This window comes from Rana temporaria, chromosome 10, assembly GCF_905171775.1.
Source record: "Rana temporaria chromosome 10, aRanTem1.1, whole genome shotgun sequence".
Classification (NCBI taxonomy): domain Eukaryota; kingdom Metazoa; phylum Chordata; class Amphibia; order Anura; family Ranidae; genus Rana; species Rana temporaria.
Window position 1 is genome coordinate 400,552 of NC_053498.1, and position 26,227 is coordinate 426,778.

The following is a 26,227-nucleotide window of genomic DNA, read 5'->3' on the forward strand; positions in this document are numbered from 1 at the left end:
GGGTAGGACAGACTCTGGTGTGGTGTGTTGGAATAGCGGTTGGGTAGGACAGACTCTGGTGTGTTGGGGGGTCAGCGGTTGGGTAGGACAGACTCTGGTGTGGTGTGTTGGAATAGCGGTTGGGTAGGACAGACTCCGGTGTGGTGGGGGGTCAGCGGTTGGTTAGGACAGACTCTGGTGTGTTGGGGGGGGTCAGCGGTTGGGTAGGACAGACTCCGGTGTGGTGGGGGGTCAGCGGTTGGGTAGGACAGACTCTGGTGTGTTGGGGGGTCAGCGGTTGGGTAGGACAGACTCTGGTGTGGTGTGTTGGGGGGGTCAGCTGTTGGGTAGGACAGACTCCGGTGTGGTGTGTTGGGGGGGTCAGCGGTTGGGTAGGACAGACTCCGGTGTGGTGTGTTGGGGGGGTCAGCGGTTGGGTAGGACAGACTCTGGTGTGGTGTGTTGGGGGGGGTCAGCTGTTGGGTAGGACAGACTCCGGTGTGGTGTGTTGGGGGGGTCAGCGGTTGGGTAGGACAGACTCCGGTGTGGTGTGTTGGGGGGGTCAGCGGTTGGGTAGGACAGACTCCGGTGCGGTGTGTTGGGGGGTCAGCGGTTGGGTAGGGCAGACTCCGGTGTGGTGGGGGGTCAGCGGTTGGGTAGGACAGACTCCGGTGTGGTGGGGGGGTCAGCGGTTGGGTAGGACAGACTCCGGTGTGGTGTGGTGGGGGGTCAGCGGTTGGGTAGGACAGACTCCGGTGTGGTGGGGGGGTCAGCGGTTGGATAGGACAAACTTTGGTGTGCTGTGGTGGGGGGTCAGCGGTTGGGTAGGACAGACTCCGGTGTGGTGTGGTGGGATAGCGGTTGGGTAGGGCAGACTCCGGTGTGGTGGGGGGTCAGCGGTTGGGTAGGACAGACTCCGGTGTGGTGGGGGGGTCAGCGGTTGGGTAGGACAGACTCCGGTGCGGTGTGGTGGGGGGGGTCAGCGGTTGGGTAGGACAGACTCTGGTGTGGTGGGGGGTCAGCGGTTGGGTAGGACAGACTCCGGTGTGGTGTGGTGGGGGGTCAGCGGTTGGGTAGGACAGACTCCGGTGTGGTGTGTTGGGGGGGGGTCAGCGGTTGGGTAGGACAGACTCTGGTGTGGTGTGGGGTCAGCGGTTGGGTAGGACAGACTCTGGTGTGGTGTGGTGGGGGGTCAGCGGTTGGGTAGGACAGACTCCGGTGTGGTGGGGGGGTCAGCGGTTGGGTAGGACAGACTCTGGTGTGGTGTGTTGGGGGGGGGCAGCTGTTGGGTAGGACAGACTCCGGTGTGGTGTGTTGGGGGGGGTCAGCGGTTGGGTAGGACAGACTCCGGTGTGGTGTGTTGGGGGGGTCAGCGGTTGGGTAGGACAGACTCCGGTGCGGTGTGTTGGGGGGTCAGCGGTTGGGTAGGGCAGACTCCGGTGTGGTGGGGGGTCAGCGGTTGGGTAGGACAGACTCCGGTGTGGTGGGGGGGGCAGCGGTTGGGTAGGACAGACTCCGGTGTGGTGTGGTGGGGGGTCAGCGGTTGGGTAGGACAGACTCCGGTGTGGTGGGGGGGTCAGCGGTTGGATAGGACAAACTTTGGTGTGCTGTGGTGGGGGGGTCAGCGGTTGGGTAGGACAGACTCCGGTGTGGTGTGGTGGGATAGCGGTTGGGTAGGGCAGACTCCGGTGTGGTGGGGGGTCAGCGGTTGGGTAGGACAGACTCCGGTGTGGTGGGGGGGGCAGCGGTTGGGTAGGACAGACTCCGGTGCGGTGTGGTGGGGGGGTCAGCGGTTGGGTAGGACAGACTCTGGTGTGGTGGGGGGTCAGCGGTTGGGTAGGACAGACTCCGGTGTGGTGTGGTGGGGGGGTCAGCGGTTGGGTAGGACAGACTCCGGTGTGGTGTGTTGGGGGGGGGTCAGCGGTTGGGTAGGACAGACTCTGGTGTGGTGTGGGGTCAGCGGTTGGGTAGGACAGACTCTGGTGTGGTGTGGTGGGGGGTCAGCGGTTGGGTAGGACAGACTCCGGTGTGGTGGGGGGGTCAGCGGTTGGGTAGGACAGACTCCGGTGTGGTGGGGGGTCAGCGGTTGGGTAGGACAGACTCCAGTGTGGTGGGGGGGTCAGCGGTTGGGTAGGACAGACTCCGGTGTGGTGGGGGGTCAGCGGTTGGGTAGGACAGACTCCGGTGTGGTGGGGGGTCAGCGGTTGGGTAGGACAGACTCCGGTGTAGTGGGGGGTCAGCGGTTGGGTAGGACAGACTCCGGTGTGGTGGGGGGTCAGCGGTTGGGTAGGACAGACTCCGGTGTGGTGGGGGGTCAGCGGTTGGGTAGGACAGACTCTGGTGTGGTGGGGGGGTCAGCGGTTGGGTAGGACAGACTCCGGTGTGGTGGGGGGTCAGCGGTTGGGTAGGACAGACTCTGGTGTGGTGGGGGGTCAGCGGTTGGGTAGGACAGACTCTGGTGTGGTGGGGGGTCAGCGGTTGGGTAGGACAGACTCCGGTGTGGTGGGGGGTCAGCGGTTGGGTAGGACAGACTCTGGTGTGGTGGGGGGTCAGCGGTTGGGTAGGACAGACTCTGGTGTGGTGGGGGGTCAGCGGTTGGGTAGGACAGACTCCGGTGTGGTGGGGGGTCAGCGGTTGGGTAGGACAGACTCCGGTGTGGTGGGGGGTCAGCGGTTGGGTAGGACAGACTCCGGTGTGGTGGGGGGGTCAGCGGTTGGGTAGGACAGACTCCGGTGTGGTGTGTTGGGGGGGTCAGCGGTTGGGTAGGACAGACTCCGGTGTGGTGGGGGGTCAGCGGTTGGGTAGGACAGACTCTGGTGTGGTGGGGGGTCAGCGGTTGGGTAGGACAGACTCCGGTGTGGTGGGGGGTCAGCGGTTGGGTAGGACAGACTCTGGTGTGGTGGGGGGTCAGCGGTTGGGTAGGACAGACTCTGGTGTGGTGGGGGGGTCAGCGGTTGGGTAGGACAGACTCCGGTGTGGTGGGGGGGTCAGCGGTTGGGTAGGACAGACTCTGGTGTGGTGGGGGGTCAGCGGTTGGGTAGGACAGACTCTGGTGTGGTGGGGGGTCAGCGGTTGGGTAGGACAGACTCTGGTGTGGTGGGGGGTCAGCGGTTGGGTAGGACAGACTCCGGTGTGGTGGGGGGTCAGCGGTTGGGTAGGACAGACTCTGGTGTGGTGGGGGGTCAGCGGTTGGGTAGGACAGACTTTATTGCTTCTTTCAAAGTCTTTGTGGGCCTCCATTGTATAGGATTCTGATGTAGAGAGGAGGTAGTGTGTGGTGGTCAGACTGGGATTGGTAGTTCACCAGAGGGGGGCGTCTGTGATTTGATGACATCACTGATGATTCTTGTTTGTTTTTTTCAGAAACCTTAATGGATTCAACGACGGCAACAGCAGAGTTGGGCTGGACTGTCCATCCGTCCTCCGGGGTGAGTGCGTAGTACTGGTGGGTGGGGCAGGATTGGCCATGATGCTGGGGTAATGATCCGCGAGTGAAGGGGCTCACAGACCACTGATCACCATCTCCCAGAGTTTGGTGAACCATTGGATGTCTGTGAGGAAATTGTGGTGGTGTCGGTCCCCATGGGTGGGGGGGGGGGGTCAGGTGTAGGTCCCCTGTGGTGGTTCAGGTGTCGGCCCCATATGGGGTGGGTGGGTAAGGTGTCGGCCCCATATGGGGGGGTGGGTCAGGTGTCGGGCCCCATATTGGGGGGGTGGGTCAGCCCCATATGGGGGGGGTGGGTCAGGTGTCGGTCCCATGGGGGGGTGTCGGCCCCATGGGGATTGGGCCACGCTGGGGGTGGGGTGGTGGTCAGGTGTCGGTCCCCTGTGGTGGTTGAGGTGTTGGCCCCATATGGGGGGTGGGTCAGGTGTCGGGGGGTGGGTCAGCCCCATATTGGGGGGTTGGTTCAGGTGTCGGCCCCATTGGGGGGGTGGTTCAGGTGTCGGCCCCATTGGGGGGGTGGGTCAGGTGTCGGGGGGTGGGTCAGCCCCATATTGGGGGGTTGGTTCAGGTGTCGGCCCCATTGGGGGGGTGGTTCAGGTGTCGGCCCCATTGGGGGGGTGGTTCAGGTGTCGGCCCCATTGGGGGGGTGGTTCAGGTGTCGGTCCCATGGGGATTGGGCCACGCTGGGGGGTGGTCAGGTGAACATGCCTAGCCAGTTCTTCCTCATATTGTCGATCGATTGGTGGCCCCCTCCCCCGGCACAGATTGAAGGGGAGGGGGGGGGTCGATTTTCTCAGTGAAAAGAATCCAGAAAAATGAAGACGTTTCTTTGTATTTCACGCGGCGAGGCTGACGAGCACGTTTCCCCCTCCCCCCTGCGGTGCGGCTGGACGCCGGCCAAGGCCTCTTTTTTGGACACAATCGCTGAAACTTAGTTGGCATAAGAAAAGATTCCGTCAAGAAAAGAGAGATTAAAATCTGTCAGACAAAACACCCCTCCCCCCCCCCCATCTCCCTGTACATGGGGCGGCCGGCTCTCTCTCCTTTGATCAATGGAGGGCGGTTGTAAGGAGTGATTGGTGGTGAATGGCGGAGGTTATGGGGGGCAATCCTCCTCCCCCCCTGGTGTCAGCCATGTTGTTCTGTCCCCCGTCTACTAATGAGGCCGATGCGAGGACGTGGCATGATAATGAGGGGGAAGGAGAAAGGCAGAGTCCTAATTAAGCTGCGGAGGGGGGATGGGGGGGTGAGCGACACATTTCGGGGATTAGCGGCTGCAATGCGTTGTGGTGTCACCGACTGACAATGAGGGAACGGGCCGTCGTCATCGCAGGAGGATGGTTTCCATGGAGACGGGGATGGCAGTGTGAAGCCCCCCGATTACTGCCATTGTTGGTGGGGGGAGGGGAGCGTCTTCCTCTAAGAGATAGCGATGCACAATACGGCCATGGACCGCGCGTTACGCCTGTCACCAGGCCCTGTGATTGGCCAGTCAGGGTGAAGACGTATCGATCGGTATATGGGGGGCGGTTCCATATTGTGAGGATGGGTGAGGGATCACCACTCAGTACAGATCTCACCCCTCCCCCTTGTGATGTCCTCTCCTGCAGGCCGGGGATCCGGGATGTCCTCTCCTGCAGGCCGGGGATCCGGGATGTCCTCTCCTGCAGGCCGGGGATCCGGGATGTCCTCTCCTGCAGGCCGGGGATCCGGGATGTCCTCTCCTGCAGGCCGGGGATCCGGGATGTCCTCTCCTGCAGGCCGGGGATCCGGGATGTCCTCTCCTGCAGGCCGGGGATCCGGGATGTCCTCTCCTGCAGGCCGGGGATCCGGGATGTCCTCTCCTGCAGGCCGGGGATCCGGGATGTCCTCTCCTGCAGGCCGGTGGATCCGGGATGTCCTCTCCTGCAGGCCGGGGATCCGGGATGTCCTCTCCTGCAGGCCGGGGATCCGGGATGTCCTCTCCTGCAGGCCGGGGATCCGGGGTGTCCTCTCCTGCAGGCCGGGGATCCGGGATGTCCTCTCCTGCAGGCCGGTGGATCCGGGATGTCCTCTCCTGCAGGCCGGGGATCCGGGATGTCCTCTCCTGCAGGCCGGGGATCCGGGGTGTCCTCTCCTGCAGGCCGGGGATCCGGGATGTCCTCTCCTGCAGGCCGGTGGATCCGGGATGTCCTCTCCTGCAGGCCGGGGATCCGGGATGTCCTCTCCTGCAGGCCGGGGATCCGGGATGTCCTCTCCTGCAGGCCGGGGATCCGGGGTGTCCTCTCCTGCAGGCCGGGGATCCGGGATGTCCTCTCCTGCAGGCCGGGGATCCGGGATGTCCTCTCCTGCAGGCCGGGGATCCGGGATGTCCTCTCCTGCAGGCCGGGGATCCGGGATGTCCTCTCCTGCAGGCCGGGGATCCGGGATGTCCCGATATGTGCCGGTTTCTGTATGTTGTGGCGTATAGTGGAGGCCCCTCTCCCAGGAGGACATACAGGAACTCTGATCTGCAGAATGAATACAATTTCTGGGCTTCCAACCAGCATCCCCCTCATCTGCGCTCCCGCTCCCATCTTTGCTCTGCGTCCGTCTGCGCTCACGCTCCCGGTTCTGTCTGTGCGCCGGTCTGCACTCCTTCTCCTATCAATGCTGTGCGCCCATCTGCACTCTAGGTCTGTCTGCACTTCCGCTCCTGTCTGAGCGCCAATCTACGCTCTCCTCGTCTGCGCTCACGCTCTCCTCGTCTGCGCTCACGCTCTCCCTGTCTGCGCTCACGCTCTCCCTGTCTGCGCTCACGCTCTCCCCGTCTGCGCTCACGCTCTCCCCGTCTGCGCTCACGCTCTCCCCGTCTGCGCTCACGCTCTCCCCGTCTGCGCTCACGCTCTCCCCGTCTGCGCTCACGCTCTCCCCGTCTGCGCTCACGCTCTCCCCGTCTGCGCTCACGCTCTCCCCGTCTGCGCTCACGCTCTCCCCGTCTGCGCTCACGCTCTCCCCGTCTGCGCTCACGCTCTGAAATCTGACATTTCCCGTTTTCAGGAGAGCGAATCATAGTGATCTGATAGGGAATAGTGGGGGGAGGGGCTGATGTGGAAGAGTGGAGCGTTTGGCCAGGGTGGGGTGATGATTGGGGGTGTCCCTGTACTCACGCTGTTCTTTCCGCTTGGCGCAGTGGGGTGAGGGACTGATGGGTGGGGGAGGGGGACTGTTGTGGGAGAGCGGGGTGGTTGGCCCGGGGTGGGGGTGGTATGATAATTCGGGGTGTCCCCCGTACTCACGCTGTCTTCTCTCCTCTTGGCGCAGTAGGGTGGTAGAGCGGGGTGGGGGCTGTGGTAGAGGGGGTGGGGGTGGGGACTGTGGTAGTGCGGGGTGGGGAGGGGGACTGTGGTAGAGCGGGGTGGGGGTGGGGATGGGGGACTGTGGTAGAGCGGGGTGGGGACTGTGGTAGAGCGGGGTGGGGGGATAATTCGGGGTGTCCCCGGTACTCACGCTGTCTTCTCTCCTCTTGGCGCAGTGGGAAGAGGTCAGCGGGTAGGGATGAGGGACTGGTGGGGGAGGGGGACTGTTGTAGAGCGGGGTGGGGGTGGGGACTGTGGTAGAGCGGGGTGGGGGGATAATTCGGGGTGTCCCCGGTACTCACGCTGTCTTTCTTCTCTTGGCGCAGTGGGAAGAGGTCAGCGGTTAGGGATGAGGGACCGGTAGGGGGAGGGGGACTGTTGTGGTAGAGTGGGGTGGGGACTGTGGTAGAGCCGGGTGCGGGATAATTCGGGGTGTCCCCGTACTCACGCTGTCTTCTCTTCTCTTGGCGCAGTGGGAAGAGGTCAGCGGTTAGGGATGAGGGACCGGTAGGGGGAGGGGGACTGTTGTGGTAGAGTGGGGTGGGGACTGTGGTAGGGTGGGGGATGATTGGGGGTCCCCCCCCCCCCCCCGGTACTCACGCTGTCTTCTCTCCTCTTGGCAGTGGGAAGAGGTCAGCGGGTAGGGATGAGGGACTGGTGGGGGTGGGGACTGTGGTAGAGGGGGTAGAGCGGGTGGGGGTGTTCCCGGTACTCACGCTGTCTTTCTCCTCTTGACGCAGTGGGAAGAGGTCAGCGGGTAGGGATGAGGGACCGGTGGGGGAGGGGGACTGTGGTAGATCGGGGTGGGGGATGATTGGGGGTGTCCCCGTACTCACGCTGTCTTCTCTCCTCTTGGCGCAGTGGGAAGAGGTCAGCGGGTAGGGATGAGGGACCGGTGGGGAGGGGGACTGTTGTGGTAGAGCGGGGTGGGGGTGGGGACTGTGGTAGAGCGGGGTGGGGGTGGGGACTGTGGTAGGGTGGGGGTGGGGGATAATTCGGGGTGTCCCCGGTACTCACCCACTCTTCGCTCCTCTTGGCAGTGGGAAGAGGTCAGCGGGTAGGGATGAGGGACCGGTGGGGGAGGGGGACTGTTGTGGTAGAGCGGGGTGGGGGTGGGGACTGTGGTAGAGGGGGTGGGGGATGATTGGGGGTGTCCCCCCGGTACTCACCCTCTCTTCTCTCCTCTTGGCAGTGGGAAGAGGTCAGCGGGTAGGGATGAGGGACCGGTGGGGGTGGGGACTGTGGTAGAGCGGGGTGGGGACTGTGGTAGGGTGGGGGATGATTGGGGGTGTCCCCGGTACTCACCCTCTCTTCTCTTCTCTTGGCAGTGGGAAGAGGTCAGCGGGTAGGGATGAGGGACCGGTGGGGGTGGGGACTGTGGTAGAGCGGGGTGGGGACTGTGGTAGGGTGGGGGATGATTGGGGGTGTCCCCGGTACTCACCCTCTCTTCTCTCCTCTTGGCAGTGGGAAGAGGTCAGCGGGTAGGGATGAGGGACCGGTGGGGGTGGGGACTGTTGTGGTAGAGCGGGGTGGGGGTGGGGACTGTGGTAGAGGGGGTGGGGGATGATTGGGGGTGTCCCCGGTACTCACCCTCTCTTCTCTCCTCTTGGCAGTGGGAAGAGGTCAGCGGGTAGGGATGAGGGACCGGTGGGGGTGGGGACTGTTGTGGTAGAGCGGGGTGGGGGTGGGGACTGTGGTAGGGTGGGGGATGATTGGGGGTGTCCCCGGTACTCACCCTCTCTTCTCTCCTCTTGGCAGTGGGAAGAGGTCAGCGGGTACGATGAGAACATGAACACCATCCGGACGTACCAGGTCTGCAACGTCTTTGAGTCGAGTCAGAACAACTGGCTGAGGACCAAGTACATCCGGCGGCGGGGAGCGCACCGCATCCATGTGGAGATGAAGTTCTCGGTGAGGGACTGTAGCAGCATTCCCAACGTTCCCGGCTCCTGTAAGGAAACCTTCAATCTCTATTATTACGAGTCGGACTTTGACTCGGCCACCAAGACGTTTCCCAGCTGGATGGAGAATCCCTGGTCCAAGGTGGACACCATCGCCGCCGACGAGAGCTTCTCCCAGGTGGATCTGGGCGGCCGCGTCATGAAGATCAACACCGAGGTGCGCAGCTTTGGACCGGTCTCTAAAAATGGCTTCTACCTGGCGTTTCAGGATTATGGTGGCTGCATGTCGCTCATCGCCGTCAGGGTCTTTTACAGGAAGTGCCCGCGGGTGATCCAGAACGGGGCAGTATTCCAGGAGACCTTGTCTGGGGCGGAGAGCACCTCTTTGGTGGCGGCTCGAGGGATTTGTATACCGAATGCCGAGGAGGTGGATGTGCCGATAAAACTGTACTGCAACGGAGACGGGGAGTGGCTGGTGCCCATCGGGCGGTGTATGTGTAAAGCGGGCTACGAGTCGGTGGAGAACGGGACGGTGTGCCGAGGTAAGAGCTTCTCCCAAAATGTCCTTCAGTGTTTATCTGCTTTGTATTTTGCCCCCAGACACCAATGCTGGGGGTTATTATTGCCACTGGCACCAATGCTGGGGGTTATTATTGCCACGGGCACCAATGCTGGGGGTTATTATTGCCACGGGCACCAATGCTGGGGGTCATTATTGCCACGGGCACCAATGCTGGGGGTCATTATTGCCACGGGCACCAATGCTGGGGGTCATTATTGCCACGGGCACCAATGCTGGGGGTCATTATTGCCACTGGCACAAATGCTGGGGGTTATTATTGCCACTGACACCAATGCTGGGGGTTATTATTGCCACTGACACCAATGCTGGGGGTCATTATTGCCACTGGCACAAATGCTGGGGGTTATTATTGCCACTGACACCAATGCTGGGGGTTATTATTGCCACTGACACCAATGCTGGGGGTTATTATTGCCACTGACACCAATGCTGGGGGTCATTATTGCCACTGACACCAATGCTGGGGGTTATTATTGCCACTGGCACCAATGCTGGGGGTCATTATTGCCACTGGCACAAATGCTGGGGGTTATTATTGCCACTGACACCAATGCTGGGGGTTATTATTGCCACTGACACCAATGCTGGGGGTCATTATTGCCACTGGCACAAATGCTGGGGGTTATTATTGCCACTGACACCAATGCTGGGGGTTATTATTGCCACTGACACCAATGCTGGGGGTTATTATTGCCACTGACACCAATGCTGGGGGTCATTATTGCCACTGACACCAATGCTGGGGGTCATTATTTTGCCACTGGCACAAATGCTGGGGGTTATTATTGCCACTGACACCAATGCTGGGGGTTATTATTGCCACTGACACCAATGCTGGGGGTTATTATTGCCACTGACACCAATGCTGGGGGTCATTATTGCCACTGACACCAATGCTGGGGGTTATTATTGCCACTGACACCAATGCTGGGGGTTATTATTGCCACTGGCACCAATGCTGGGGGTCATTATTGCCACTGGCACAAATGCTGGGGGTTATTATTGCCACTGACACCAATGCTGGGGGTCATTATTGCCACTGACACCAATGCTGGGGGTCATTATTGCCACTGACACCAATGCTGGGGGTTATTATTGCCACTGACACCAATGCTGGGGGTCATTATTGCCACTGGCACAAATGCTGGGGGTTATTATTGCCACTGACACCAATGCTGGGGGTTATTATTGCCACTGACACCAATGCTGGGGGTCATTATTGCCACGGACACCAATGCTGGGGGTCATTATTGCCACTGACACCAATGCTGGGGGTCATTATTGCCACTGACACCAATGCTGGGGGTCATTATTGCCACTGGCACCAATGCTGGGGGTTATTATTGCCACTGACACCAATGCTGGGGGTCATTATTGCCACGGGCACCAATGCTGGGGGTCATTATTGCCACGGACACCAATGCTGGGGGTCATTATTGCCACTGACACCAATGCTGGGGGTCATTATTGCCACTGACACCAATGCTGGGGGTCATTATTGCCACTGACACCAATGCTGGGGGTGATTATTGCCACTGACACCAATGCTGGGGGTCATTATTGCCACTGGCACCAATGCTGGGGGTTATTATTGCCACTGACACCAATGCTGGGGGTCATTATTGCCACGGGCACCAATGCTGGGGGTCATTATTGCCACTGGCACCAATGCTGGGGGTTATTATTGCCACTGACACCAATGCTGGGGGTCATTATTGCCACGGGCACCAATGCTGGGGGTCATTATTGCCACTGACACCAATGCTGGGGGTCATTATTGCCACTGGCACCAATGCTGGGGGTCGTTATTGCCACTGACACCAATGCTGGGGGTCATTATTGCCACTGGCACCAATGCTGGGGGTCGTTATTGCCACTGGCACCAATGCTGGGGGTCGTTATTGCCACTGACACCAATGCTGGGGGTCATTATTGCCACTGACACCAATGCTGGGGGTCATTATTGCCACTGGCACCAATGCTGGGGGTCGTTATTGCCACTGACACCAATGCTGGGGGTCGTTATTGCCACTGGCACCAATGCTGGGGGTCGTTATTGCCACTGGCACCAATGCTGGGGGTCGTTATTGCCACCAGGGCTGTGGAGTCGGTAGATAAATGTTCCGACTCCGACTCCTCTGTATTAATATGCAAATGTATTTTATAGATTCCTTGAGGGAAAGAAACGCAACCTACCACAGGACTACTGGCTGGGAAGCCGACAGTCTACTGTATTGCACAGTTTAAGCAAAAGACAAACACAATGAAAACAATCAAGTGACTGGATAGTAGCAGCAGGCATAAACATCAGGAACAGGATCTTTACCAGTTCAAAAATACAAAGCACATTATTTGGTTGTTTTAGAACAAAAACAAAGCTTATCTGTAGGGTTATCTGTAAAACCTATATATGAATCTTGAAATGTAGTTCTAGGCTTAGCAAATGCAAATCCATTCAATGTAGAGTTCTAAGGAAGAGAATTGCCTCTGCCAGATCCTCTTTCATAAAAGCGGATGTGCCACGGGGAAAAAATATTAAAAGCCGGCAGATACAAATCCTGCAGCTGCTGACTTAATATTAGGACACTTACCTGTCCTGGAGTCCAGCGCCGATCGCAGCAGAGGAGGAGCGATCGCTCGTGTCTCTGCTGCTCCCCCCTCCATCCACGCTCAGGGAACCAGGAAGTGAAGCGCTGTGTGCTGGGAGCCGAGTGTTCCCAGCACACAGCGGGCGACAGACGGGAAGTCAGAAAAACCCGTCTTTTGCCCGTAGCGTGTGGCCGGAAGTGGGTGCAAATACCTGTCTTTAGACACCCCCCTCCCCCCTGAAAGGTGTCAAATGTGACACCGGAGGGGGGGAGGGTTCCGATCAGCGGGACTCCACTTTAGGGTGGAGAACCGCTTTAAGTCAGACTTTATTATTTTTAGGGCTGAAAATAATCTTTCCACACTGACTTGGGTGGGTGGCATTGCAGTAACTATTCTGGCCACATCACTAACGATCTCTGGATAAAGTGAAAATAAACAAAATATATCCAGTTTAAGAAATAAACACTAAACTGTGACTGTAATAATGAACACCCGTGATTGACTTAAACGTGAAGTGAACGCACTGAAAGTGCAAGAGACGGTCTTTAAAAATAATTTAGAACGTGGCCAAACAAAGCAAAGTTCATGTGTATAAGGATCCTGCGATCTTCAAATATTTCCAAAAACTTCCACCACACCCGACAGTGCTCAGTGACTCCTCCCCCATGAAATGGACACTCACCGGATAGGTATGCCTCACACTCTCGTGTTTTGGCACAAAAAACCTTATCAGATGTAGTTGTTCCCGTCAGTATAGATGTAATCCAAATATGACATCCAATCAGTTCCACATATATGTCAGAGAGAGACAAAAGAAGTGCAAATAGTGTGATACCATCAAAAACTTCAAACACACTCTGCATCCAAAAACGCAGCATTCACTGGTAAAATAATACCCCTAGGGGTATTGCCATACAGTCTAATTTTACTAGTGAGTGCTGCGTTTTTGGATGCAGAGTGCGTTTGAAGTTTTTTATTTAAGTGGATGTGCAGCTGCATCTGACAGAAGTCCATGGCACCGTGAGTAGGAGAATTGGTTTCACTTTTTCTTGCTGATCGGGGGTCCGCCGTGACCGCTTCTCACCATTTTGACGTTTGAAGGAGTTTCTTGATGTGATATTCTGCTGGTTTACAAGATTTTGTTTGTGAGTGCACTGTTTGAAGTTTTATTTTGGTGTGCTATTAAACCTTTGATGGTATCACACTATTTGCACTTCTTTTGTCTCTCTCTGACATATATGTGGAACTGATTGGATGTCATATTTGGATTACATCTATACTGACGGGAACAACTACATCTGATGAGGTTTTTTGTGCCAAAACACGAGAGTGTGAGGCATACCTATCCGGTGAGTGTCCATTTGATGGGGGAGGAGTCACTGAGCACTGTCGGGTGTGGTGGAAGTTTTTGGAAAAATTTGAAGATCGCAGGATCCTTATACACATGAACTTTGCTTTGTTTGGCCACGTTCTAAATTATTTTTAAAGACCGTCTCTTGCACTTTCAGTGCGTTCACTTCACGTTTAAAGCGGTGGTTCCCCCTAAAACTAATTTCTAACAATAGATTCCTAAGACCCGTTACACTGCGGGTAGGCTGGCTTTTTTTTTTTTTTTTTCGTACATACCGAGATCTCCCCGTCTCGTCCCTAGGCGGTGGGCGGAACTAGTTGATTGACGTTCCTCGGAGGGGCGCGTACGTGACGTCACGACTTTCCGAAAGAAGCCGAACGTCGCTGCGCATGCGCCGTATAGAGTCGGCTCTATACGGCGCATGCGCAGCGACGTTCGGCTTCTTTCGGAAAGTCGTGACGTCACGTACGCGCCCCTCCGAGGAACGTCAATCAACTAGGAACGCCCACCGACAAGGAACGAGACGGGGAGATATCGGTATGTACTAAAAAAAAAAAAAAAAAAAGCCAGCCTACCCGCAGTGTAACGGGTCTTAGGAATCTATTGTTAGCAATGTGTTTTAGGGGGAACCACCGCTTTAAGTCAATCACAAGTGTTTATTATTACAGTCACAGTTTAGTGTTTATTTCTTAAACTGGATATATTTTGTTTATTATCACTGTATATCATTACATATGGGTTGTAGTAATGTATTTTATATAGTCAAATATGCACAGTTATTTGATAGCGCTGTTTTAATTTGTTGACACTCCTTAGAGAGTTTCATCATCTTACACTTTTTTCGTTCACTTATTATCTTCTAAACAGCAGCTAGGCATTATCCACTCCTCCACAGGCGCAACGGTGGGCGGCTCTGTTAGGGCGCATTCTATAGATCACCCATTGTTATTATGATCTCTGGATAAACAAGGATGGCTTCTTCAGCAGTAAGTTTTGATGAGCGATCATACTTTTCAACTTCTTTTAGTGCTTTATAAAACTCCTGTTGGAATTTTTTTATTTGGACACTTCCTGGTTCTCTAACATGCGTTCCCTGTAACAGCAGAACACAACACTATGGAAAGTAGAAGTATTGCCGCTCCTAATTGTGCGTTGCGTGCCATATAGTGAAGCACATGAAAAGCGCGCTTCTTCACGGTCACTTAACGTGTTCGTTTTGCGGTTACGTGAGGCACTGCATGCATTGGTCTTTATTCTTACAGTAGAGAAGTCATTAATTATAACTTTTTGTGAATTGGGACATTTAAACTTGCTTTTTTTTTTTTTTTTTAATTCCAATCTAAATTTAGTAGGAGTCGGAGTCGGTGCATTGTTTGCCGACTCCGACTCCAGGTACCCAAAATTTTCTCCGACTCCTCGACTCCGACTCCACAGCCCTGATTGCCACTGACATCAATGCTGGGGGTCATTATTGCCACTGACATCAATGCTGGGGGTCATTATTGCCCTCACTGACTGATACCAATGCCCCCCCCCCCATGTGTATACTCCGCCCATGGTCCTCGTCTTCTAGGACTGGCCATCACTGCACCCCTCTGATCCAACCACTGCTGTGATCGGTAAAATAACTTCCCGGATCTGTGGGAATAAAAGATTTACCGGCAGTCTCCCCATGGTGCCGGAGCATCTCAGGCCAGCCACTCGCTGTGCCTAGAAATGGAGGATCCTGATTGGACAAGAGCAGTGGTGGGAATCGGAGTGCCGATCTGTGACTGAACTCCCTGAATGAGAAGACTGGAAGCAGGAAGAGGTCCTCAGCCAATCCCGCCACACACTGGGAGAGGGACGATGAACGGAGATCGTTCCCCATGTGATGGGTCCTGGTCTTCCGACATGTAGAGTCCAGACCCACAAGCAGCGTCCAGAACCAGGCTGACCAATCGGGTCCCACACACGGTTCAGTCTGACCTTCTTCGGGAATGAGCTCTTGGTGTTCCATGTGCAGAGCGTCCAGAACCAGGCTGACCAATCAGGTCCCACACACGGTTCAGTCTGACCTTCTTCGGGAATGAGCTCTTGGTGTTCCATGTGCAGAGCGTCCAGAACCAGGCTGACCAATCAGGTCCCACACACGGTTCGGTCTGACCTTCTTCGGGAATGAGCTCTTGGTGTTCCATGTGCAGAGCGTCCAGAACCAGGCTGACCAATCAGGTCCCACACACGGTTCGGTCTGACCTTCTTCAGGAATGAGCTCTTGGTGTTCCATGTGCAGAGCGTCCAGAACCAGGCTGACCAATCAGGTCCCACACACGGTTCAGTCTGACCTTCTTCGGGAATGAGCTCTTGGTGTTCCATGTGCAGAGCGTCCAGAACCAGGCTGACCAATCAGGTCCCACACACGGTTCGGTCTGACCTTCTTCAGGAATGAGCTCTTGGTGTTCCATGTGCAGAGCGTCCAGAACCGGGCTGACCAATCAGGTCCCACACACGGTTCAGTCTGACCTTCTTCGGGAATGAGCTCTTGGTGTTCCATGTGCAGAGCAGTTGGCTCAGTAATAGCTGTAGATTGGTGATGTGCCCGAAGGATGAGCACGTTGGTCAGAGCTGAAATGGGCATATGTAGAGACATCCAGTCTTATTTTCCTAGCGAGTGAGAAGTAAAATCTTTTCCAGCCTCCATCTAGCCGACCTCCTTGGTCCTTTCTTTGGTTCCTGCAGCCTCCGGTGTACCCGACACCTCATCCTTCACTCCCCGCTGGCCTCCACCCGCAGGAGAAGCAGCTCCTGCTCTTCACCCAATTACTGCCCCAAGCTGGGTCCCATTAACCTCCCTGGCCAGGGCACACGAATCTTCATCTTCCTCGCCGCCTCACAGATGCCTCATTTCCTCGCACATTGCCGCCTGTCTATCTGGAGGCCGGAGTAGTGGAGCCATTCTGGTAGCCATGTTTGTACCTTGGGATTTGCCACATCCTGCCGAGCACATTCATAGGGAAAATCTGAGGAGAACGGAGCCGTGGTTAAGCTGTGTGGAGTGCATGCCTCTGGTACTCGCAGGGACCCGGATTGGGTTGGTGCAGGTGATGGAAATGTGATCTTCGGTTCTGGTACTGGTTCTGTGTGCAGAGTGCATGCCTCTGGTACTCGCAGGGACCCGGATTGGGTCGGCAGTAGTGCAGGCGGTTGGAATGCGGTCCTTAGTTCTGGTACCGGTTCTGTGTGCAGAGTGCATGCCTCTGGTACTCGCAGGGACCCTGATTGGGTCGGCAGTAGTGCAGGCGGTTGGAATGCGGTCCTTAGTTCTGGTACCGGTTCTGTGTGCAGAGTGCATGCCTCTGGTACTCGCAGGGACCCGGATTGGGTCGGCAGTAGTGCAGGCGGTTGGAATGCGGTCCTTAGTTCTGGTACCGGTTCTGTGTGCAGAGTGCATGCCTCTGGTACTCGCAGGGACCCTGATTGGGTCGGCAGTAGTGCAGGCGGTTGGAATGCGGTCCTTAGTTCTGGTACCGGTTCTGTGTGCAGAGTGCATGCCTCTGGTACTCGCAGGGACCCGGATTGGGTCGGCAGGCGGTTGGAATGCGGTCCTTAGTTCTGGTACCGGTTCTGTGTGCGGAGTGCATGCCTCTGGTACTCGCAGGGACCGGGATTGGGTTGGCAGTAGTGCAGGCGGTTGGAATGCGGTCCTTAGTTCTGGTACCGGTTCTGTGTGCAGAGTGCATGCCTCTGGTACTCGCAGGGACCCTGATTGGGTCGGCAGTAGTGCAGGCGGTTGGAATGCGGTCCTTAGTTCTGGTACCGGTTCTGTGTGCAGAGTGCATGCCTCTGGTACTCGCAGGGACCCTGATTGGGTCGGCAGTAGTGCAGGCGGTTGGAATGCGGTCCTGAGTTCTGGTACCGGGCCTGCGTGTGGAGTGCATGCCTCTGGTACTCGCAGGGACCCGGATTGGGTCGGCAGTAGTGCAGGCGGTTGGAATGCGGTCCTTAGTTCTGGTACCGGTTCTGTGTGCAGAGTGCATGCCTCTGATACTCGCAGGGACCCTGATTGGGTCGGCAGTAGTGCAGGCGGTTGGAATGCGGTCTTTAGTTCTGGTACCGGGCCTGCGTGTGGAGTGCATGCCTCTGATACTCGCAGGGACCCGGATTGGGTCGGCAGGCGGTTGGAATGCGGTCCTTAGTTCTGGTACCGGTTCTGTGTGCAGAGTGCATGCCTCTGGTACTCGCAGGGACCCGGATTGGGTCGGCAGTAGTGCAGGCGGTTGGAATGCGGTCCTTAGTTCTGGTACCGGGCCTGCGTGTGGAGTGCATGCCTCTGATACTCGCAGGGACCCGGATTGGGTCGGCAGGCGGTTGGAATGCGGTCCTTAGTTCTGGTACCGGTTCTGTGTGCAGAGTGCATGCCTCTGGTACTCGCAGGGACCCTGATTGGGTCGGCAGTAGTGCAGGCGGTTGGAATGCGGTCCTTAGTTCTGGTACCGGGCCTGCGTGTGGAGTGCATGCCTCTGATACTCGCAGGGACCCGGATTGGGTCGGCAGGCGGTTGGAATGCGGTCCTTAGTTCTGGTACCGGTTCTGTGTGCAGAGTGCATGCCTCTGGTACTCGCAGGGACCCGGATTGGGTCGGCAGTAGTGCAGGCGGTTGGAATGCGGTGGGTTTGATGTGCCAAGTCTTCCATTATTTCCCTCTCTCATGCACTCTCCAGGACCATCATTCTGGGTGACCTCGCTCCTGGAGGACAGTATTGGGAAGAAGACTCATAGGACAACCGTATGAATCACGTCAGGAGCTTAAAAGCTTCCATGGCATTGAATAAAAGAGACGTCGTCATATGATGGAGGGTCCTCTGAGAGGGAAGAGGGCTTCAGACAGGAGGACAAGAAACAGACTCCCCTCCTCTTTACAGATCATCCCAGCTAAATGTCTCCCGGAAAATATCCATTCTGAGCCGCTGCACACGCCTCTGACCTGCACCACAGGGTGTGACGGCATCGGGCAGAGCCAGGAAGAGCCATCTCGGGTGGGATATGAATTCGGACAGATTACATCACAGTGAAATGGAAGTCCAGCAGAGTCTCCTGGGTTCCCTACATCTGTGTACAAAGCACAAGATGTTCCACCGTGGTACTGTGTTTAGCAGCAGCATCTGAAAACTACTGTCTCCTCCCCTCAATGGGGCCCAGCCACAGTCTCCCACCTCCCCGTCAATGGGGCCCAGCCGCCGTCTCCCACCTCCCCGTCAATGGGGCCCAGCCGCCGTCTCCCACCTCCCCGTCAATGGGGCCCAGCCGCTGTCTCCCACCTTCCCGTCAATGGGGCCCAGCCACCGTCTCCCACCTCCCCTCAATGGGGCCCAGCGACCGTCTCCCACCTCCCCTCAACGGGGCCCAGCCACCGTCTCCCACCTCCCCCTCAATGGGGCCGAGCTGCCGTCTCCTCCCCTCAATGGGGCCCAGCCACCGTCTCCCACCTCCCCGTCAATGGGGCCCAGCCGCCGTCTCCCACCTCCCCGTCAATGGGGCCCAGCCGCCGTCTCCCACCTCCCCGTCAATGGGGCCCAGCCGCCGTCTCCCACCTCCCCGTCAATGGGGCCCAGCCGCCGTCTCCCACCTCCCCGTCAATGGGGCCCAGCCGCTGTCTCCCACCTTCCCGTCAATGGGGCCCAGCCACCGTCTCCCACCTCCCCTCAATGGGGCCCAGCGACCGTCTCCCACCTCCCCTCAACGGGGCCCAGCCACCGTCTCCCACCTCCCCCTCAATGGGGCCGAGCTGCCGTCTCCTCCCCTCAATGGGGCCCAGCCGCCGTCTCCCACCTCCCCTCAACGGGGCCCAGCCACCGTCTCCCACCTCCCCCTCAATGGGGCCGAGCTGCCGTCTCCTCCCCTCAACGGGGCCCAGCCACCGTCTCCCACCTCCCCCTCAATGGGGCCGAGCCGCCGTCTCCTCCCCTCAATGGGGCCCAGCCGCCGTCTCCCACCTCCCCATCAATGGGGCCCAGCCGCCGTCTCCCACCTCCCCGTCAATGGGGCCCAGCCGCCGTCTCCCACCTCCCCGTCAATGGGGCCGAGCCGCCGTCTCCCAACTCCCCGTCAATGGGGCCCAGCCACCATCTCCCACCTCCGCTCAATGGGGCCCAGCGACCGTCTCCCACCTCCCCGTCAATGGGGCCCAGCCGCCGTCTCCCACCTCCCCGTCAATGGGGCCCAGCCGCCGTCTCCCACCTCCCCGTCAATAGGGCCCAGCCGGATAAGCGTGTTCCAGGCAGGTTGGCGCTCAATTTCTGAAACCTACAGAGAGATCCTTCCTTCACCCCGTTATCAGTCCTTCTCACCAAATAGCCGAAGGATGACCTGAAATGAGCATCACAAGGCAAACTCTTCTCAGTCAGGCCAAACCTCCTTTGAAAAGAGGAAACTCTGAAGGTCACAGCCATAGAAAGTGTTATAAGTATCAAACCAACTGATATTATAAAGATGACAGGTTCTCTTAGAGGGCACTTTTCCCCCTTCGCTTCCTGCTCGTTATTACTAGGGGAATCGGCAATTTATTTTAAAATAGGTGCAGTACTTACCCGTTTACGAGACGCATCCTCTCCGTCGCTTCCGGGTATGGGCTTCGGGAATGGGCGGTCCTTCTTGATTGACAGGTTTCCGAGAGGCTTCCGACGGTCGCATCCATCGCGTCACGATTTTCCGAAAGAAGCCGAACGTCGGTGCGCAGGCGCAGTATAGAGCCGCACCGACGTTCGGCTTCTTTCGGCTACGAGTGACGCGATGGATGCGACCGTCGGAAGCCTCTCCGAAGGCTGTCAATCAAGAAGGAACGCCCGCTCCCGAAGACCCATACCCGGAAGGAACGCCCGCTCCCGAAGACCCATACCCGGAAGCGACGGAAGAAGATACAGCTCGAAAACGGGTAAGTACTGCACCTATTTTAATATAAATAGCCGATTCCCCTAGACCGAACGAGCAGGAAGCTAAGGGGAGATTTTTTTTTTTTTTTTAAATGGGTGAACTCCCGCTTTAATGGAGACCCTTTGTCCTATTCTCTCTACAATACTTTGAGGAAACTTGCCTTTTCCTCTGGATATTCGTGAACAAACCAGGATTGACAAGATGAGTAGAATTGAAGTGGAGCTCATTGTGACATCACTGGTAGTTTGTGGTTATTTGGGTGTATAGTTGAAGCTGGAACCCCCGGTGTCCTTGACCGAAAGCTGGAGATAAGATTTGGAAAAGACTTGCAGGTGTCTGTGCGTTGTGTTCGGCACATTTCCTTCCTGTATTGTGCGCAGCCCTGTCATGTTCCATTACCGCTTCCCTTAGCTGGCTGCCGGACATGGCGTCTTTGGCGTCTAACCTAGAGACTGTTGTTTTGGTATTGTTCCAGGTAAGGGTGGAGAAACTTATTGTCAGAGGGAATGATTGGGGTCCAAGTGGAGATCCTTGCGTTCCATCTCCTCTGCGCATGCTATATGGGGGTCATCCCCAGTCCGGTCCTCTTATTGGGAAAGGATGGGAGTGGTGGCTGGTGTTCCTGGGCTCCTTCTGTTCTTCCAGTGAGGGTCATTCTCTTACTTCCCCCCAGACATTGAGGATCAGACCTTGCTCCTCATGTTCTTCAGGGTCTCTTTATGGGTTGCTAGAAGTGATCTCTGAGCCCCGGAGTGGCGTCAGTTGAGTAATCCTCAGATTGGGTCTGGAAGACATTAGAGTTCGGGATGATGAAGATGCGGTTAGAAGACCTCAGTTGTCCTTCCCGGCCAGGTATTAATGCTGTATAATAATGGAAGCCGCCTGGGAACCCCACTGCTTCCCATCACTCCCCGCTATCATCTCACACACAACACGGCACAAAACACGATCCTGGCTTTGGGCTCTGCTCTTGGGATGCCGTCCAAGGTGCAGCATCTAAAGTATTATCAGATGTTGAAGAAGTTCTACCAGACAATGGCTCCCCTGCTTAACTCTTGCACTTCCGCTGCACTCGCTGAGAAGACTTGTATTGGCCAGTGACACTGGTTGCTTTACCTGGGTGGTAATCTGGTTGTCTGGGCTTGCTTGGACGTCTGGTTCTTCTGGATATCGATTACCTTTTATTTAACTCCTCATTGGTCAAATGTTTTCTTGCATTTTGTGCCTTATTGGATGAGAAAGGGAGATTATTGTTGTCGGGCTAACCAATTTCTTAAGACATGAAATTGCTCGGGGCCCTCGCATGTGACCTTCAAATTGTCTGTAATTGGTCTTGTATTGCTGTGTGCAGGAAGTGGAGACAAGTCCTGTTCTCTTTTCTTGGATTGAGGTTGTGGACATAAGTCAGCATTCTTTTTCTCTTGTGGTGGAGAGAAGTCGTCCGTCTTGATCTCGTGTTCTTGGGTTGAGGTGGTGGAGATAAATAGGCCATCTTGTTCTCAGGTTGAGGTGCTGCAAATAAGTGGGCCATCTTGCTCTCAGATTGAAGTGGTGGAGATAAGTGGGCCATCTTGCTTTCAGGTTGAGGTGGTGGAGATAAGTGGGCCATCTTGCTTTCAGGTTGAGGTGGTGGAGATAAGTGGGCCATCTTGCTCTCAGGTTGAGGTGGTGGAGATAAGTGGGCCATCTTGTTCTCAGGTTGAGGTGGTGGAGATAAGTGGGCCATCTTGCTTTCAGGTTGAGGTGGTGGAGATAAGTGGGCAATCTTGTTCTCAGGTTGAGGTGGTGGAGATAAGTGGGCCATCTTGTTCTCAGATTGAAGTGGTGGAGATAAGTGGGCCATCTTGTTCTCATGTTCTTGGGTTGAGGTGGTGGAGATAAGTAGGCCATCTTGTTCACAGGTTGAAGTGGTGGAGATAAGTAGGCCATCTTGTTCTCGTGTTCTTTGGTTTAGGTGATGGAGAGAAGTCGTCCGTCTTGATCTCGTGTTCTTGGGTTGAGGTGGTGGAGATAAATAGGCCATCTTGTTCTCAGGTTGAGGTGCTGCAAATAAGTGGGCCATCTTGTTCTCAGGTTGAGGTGGTGGAGATGAGTAGGCCATCTTGCTTTCAGGTTGAGGTGGTGGAGATAAGTGGGCCATCTTGTTCTCAGGTTGAGGTGGTGGAGATAAGTGGGCCATCTTGTTCTCAGGTTGAGGTGGTGGACATAAGTGGGCCATCTTGTTCTTGTGTTCTTTGGTTTAGGTGATGGAGGGAAGTCGGCCATCTTGTTCTTATGTTCTTGAGTTGAGGTGATGAGATGTCTGGCACCTTATCCTCAGTCTCTTGTGTAGAGGCCCCAGCCGAGTTGTGACCCCTGACTTCCCAGCATCTGTCACGTGAGTCCACCATGTAGTGACCTTCGTGTGCGGGTAACTCCCCTTAATCTGCACTTTCCAGGCATGGCTAAGAATCTTTGAGGTGTGGCACTTTATGGGTTTCCTTGACATCACATGGTATCTTGGCCAAATGTTTCAGAGCTGAAGAGTGCAGCGCATATGTGAACGACTCATAAATCGCTCCGCACTGTCACCACTCAGGCCTGTAAATTCTGCACAAAATAGGCCTTTTATGGAAAAAGGTTATCGCACTCATCCTAAAGGGGGGGGGGGGACTTGCCTCTGCCCAGAACCGTCCACTGGAGCCTGCAATAGTAACTGTCTCTATACCTCCAATCCTGCAGACTTTCTGTCCCTAGCCTCCAATCCTGCAGACTATCTCTCCTCTCCTGGTCCTCTGAGTTGATATCGGTGAGGGGTCCCGGGGGGGGGGGGTTCCATGCTTGGTGTATGCAGAGTTGATGATTTGCGGTCCTCGACTGGGAAGGTGCGTTCTCTTACGCTCTGCAGTGATAATGGCTCCTGGTATGTCTCTCATTTCTCCTTGTCTACAGGCTGTTAGATTGGCTGTAATGACCGAACACAGCCGGCCATTTTCCTTAATGGCGTCCGACACAGCGAGGGGCAGAATTTCATCCTTGCAGCAGAATGGAGTCATTGATACTTTGTTATCATTATGAATAATAGCCCTGGAATGGGGCACCAGAGAGAACTTCACTCCCATTATAGAAGGGACAAGATATTGGATTGATGTCCCAATGAGGGCCGCATGTTCTATCCACCGCCCCTTCTCCGCTACAGGTACCAAAAATTGGAAAGTACAGAAATGGGACTCAGAGCTTACACTCTAATCCACCGCCCCCCCCCCAAACTATAATACTTGGTGTACAGGGTGGGGATTCAGCCGATGGTGGTCATTTGGTTTCGGGGGGGTCCAGCCGATGGTGGTCAAAGGGGATTAAGAGGGGTGATCAGGCCGATGGCGGTCGTAGTGTACGGGGGGGATCCAGATAATGGCAGTCATGGTGTATGGGGGGGATCAGAGCGATTGGTTTAGGGGGGATCAGAGCGATGGCGGTCATGCTGTATTTAGGGGGATCAGAGCGATTGGTTTAGGGGGGAGCAGAGCGATGGCGGTCATGCTGTATTTAGGGGGATCAGAGCGATTGGTTTAGGGGGGAGCAGAGCGATGGCGGTCATGCTGTATTGGGGGGGGAATCAGAGCGATGGTGTAGGGGGGAGCAGAGCGATAGCGGTCATGCTGTATTGGGGGGGGATCAGAGCGATGGTGTAGGGGGAGCAGAGCGATGGCGGTCATGCTGTATTGGGGGGGGAATCAGAGCGATGGTGTAGGGGGGAGCAGAGCGATAGCGGTCATGCTGTATTGGGGGGGGATCAGAGCGATTGGTGTAGGGGGGAGCAGAGCAATAGCGGTCATGCTGTATTGGGGGGGATTAGAGTGATGGTGTAGGGGGGAGCAGAGCGATGGCGGTCATGCTGTATTGGGGGGGATTAGAGCGATGGCGGTCATGCTGTATTGGGGGGGGTTAGAGCGATGGTGTAGGGGGGATCAGAGCAATAGCGGTCATGCTGTATTGGGGGGGATCAGAGCGATGGCGGTCATGCTGTATTGGGGGGATCAGAGCGATGGTGTAGGGGGGATCAGAGCAATAGCGGTCATGCTGTATTGGGGGGGATCAGAGCGATGGCGGTCATGCTGTATTGGGGGGGGGGGTCAGAGCGATGGCGGTCATGCTGTATTGGGGGGGATCAGAGCGATGGCGGTCATGCTGTATTGGGGGGGATTAGAGTGATGGTGTAGGGGGGATCAGAGCAATAGCGGTCATGCTGTATTTGGGGGGATCAGAGCGATGGTGTAGGGGGGAGCAGAGCGATGGCGGTCATGCTGTATTTGGGGGGATCAGAGCGATGGTGTAGGGGGGATCAGAGCGATGGTGTAGGGGGGAGCAGAGCGATGGCGGTCATGCTGTATTTGGGGGGATCAGAGCGATGGCGGTCATGCTGTATTGGGGGGATCAGAGCAATGGTGTAGGGGGGATCAGAGCGATGGCGGTCATGCTGTATTGGGGGGATCAGAGCGATGGTGTAGGGGGGATCAGAGCGATGGCGGTCATGCTGTATTGGGGGGATCAGAGCGATGGTGTAGGGGGGATCAGAGCGATGGCGGTCATGCTGTATTGGGGGGATCAGAGCGATGGTGTAGGGGGGAGCAGAGCGATGGCGGTCATGCTGTATTTGGGGGGAGCAGAGCGATGGCGGTCATGCTGTATTTGGGGGGATCAGAGCGATGGTGTAGGGGGGATCAGAGCGATGGCGGTCATGCTGTATTGGGGGGATCAGAGCGATGGTGTAGGGGGGATCAGAGCGATGGCGGTCATGCTGTATTGGGGGGGGGGATCAGAGCGATTGGTGTAGGGGGGATCAGAGCGATGGCGGTCATGCTGTATTTGGGGGGATCAGAGCGATGGTGTAGGGGGGATCAGAGCGATGGCGGTCATGCTGTATTGGGGGGGGAATCAGAGCGATGGTGTAGGGGGGAGCAGAGCGATAGCGGTCATGCTGTATTGGGGGGGGATCAGAGCGATGGTGTAGGGGGGAGCAGAGCGATGGCGGTCATGCTGTATTTGGGGGGATCAGAGCGATGGTGTAGGGGGGATCAGAGCGATGGCGGTCATGCTGTATTGGGGGGGGGATCAGAGCGATGGTGTAGGGGGGAGCAGAGCGATAGCGGTCATGCTGTATTGGGGGGGATCAGAGCGATGGTGTAGGGGGGAGCAGAGCGATAGCGGTCATGCTGTATTGGGGGGGGATCAGAGCGATTGGTGTAGGGGGGAGCAGAGCAATAGCGGTCATGCTGTATTGGGGGGGATTAGAGTGATGGTGTAGGGGGGAGCAGAGCGATGGCGGTCATGCTGTATTGGGGGGGATTAGAGCGATGGCGGTCATGCTGTATTGGGGGGGATTAGAGCGATGGTGTAGGGGGGATCAGAGCAATAGCGGTCATGCTGTATTGGGGGGGATCAGAGCGATGGCGGTCATGCTGTATTTGGGGGGATCAGAGCGATGGTGTAGGGGGGATCAGAGCAATAGCGGTCATGCTGTATTGGGGGGGATCAGAGCGATGGCGGTCATGCTGTATTGGGGGGGGGGATCAGAGCGATGGCGGTCATGCTGTATTGGGGGGGGGGGTCAGAGCGATGGCGGTCATGCTGTATTGGGGGGGATTAGAGTGATGGTGTAGGGGGGATCAGAGCAATAGCGGTCATGCTGTATTTGGGGGGATCAGAGCGATGGTGTAGGGGGGAGCAGAGCGATGGCGGTCATGCTGTATTTGGGGGGATCAGAGCGATGGTGTAGGGGGGATCAGAGCGATGGTGTAGGGGGGGAGCAGAGCGATGGCGGTCATGCTGTATTTGGGGGGATCAGAGCGATGGCGGTCATGCTGTATTGGGGGGATCAGAGCAATGGTGTAGGGGGGATCAGAGCGATGGCGGTCATGCTGTATTGGGGGGGATCAGAGCGATGGTGTAGGGGGGATCAGAGCGATGGCGGTCATGCTGTATTGGGGGGATCAGAGCGATGGTGTAGGGGGGATCAGAGCGATGGCGGTCATGCTGTATTGGGGGGATCAGAGCGATGGTGTAGGGGGGAGCAGAGCGATGGCGGTCATGCTGTATTTGGGGGGAGCAGAGCGATGGCGGTCATGCTGTATTTGGGGGGATCAGAGCGATGGTGTAGGGGGGATCAGAGCGATG

General features: G+C 56.6%; 1 protein-coding gene across 6 annotated transcripts in view; it reads left to right on the forward strand.

The window, feature by feature from the left end:
* Positions 1 to 3,312: 3,312 nt before the first annotated feature.
* Positions 3,313 to 26,227, forward strand: part of LOC120916172 (ephrin type-B receptor 2) — a 99,161-nt gene continuing 76,246 nt past the window's right edge. For 5 of the 6 annotated variants that reach the window (XM_040326992.1, XM_040326994.1, XM_040326993.1 and 2 more), the window contains exons 1-2: positions 3,313 to 3,407; positions 8,500 to 9,184. In XM_040326992.1, coding sequence (XP_040182926.1) covers positions 3,351 to 3,407; positions 8,500 to 9,184 — 742 coding nt within the window. In that variant the 5' untranslated portion in view covers positions 3,313 to 3,350. The remainder of the gene's footprint in view (positions 3,408 to 8,499; positions 9,185 to 26,227) is intronic. The other variant, XM_040326997.1, reaches the window with a different exon arrangement.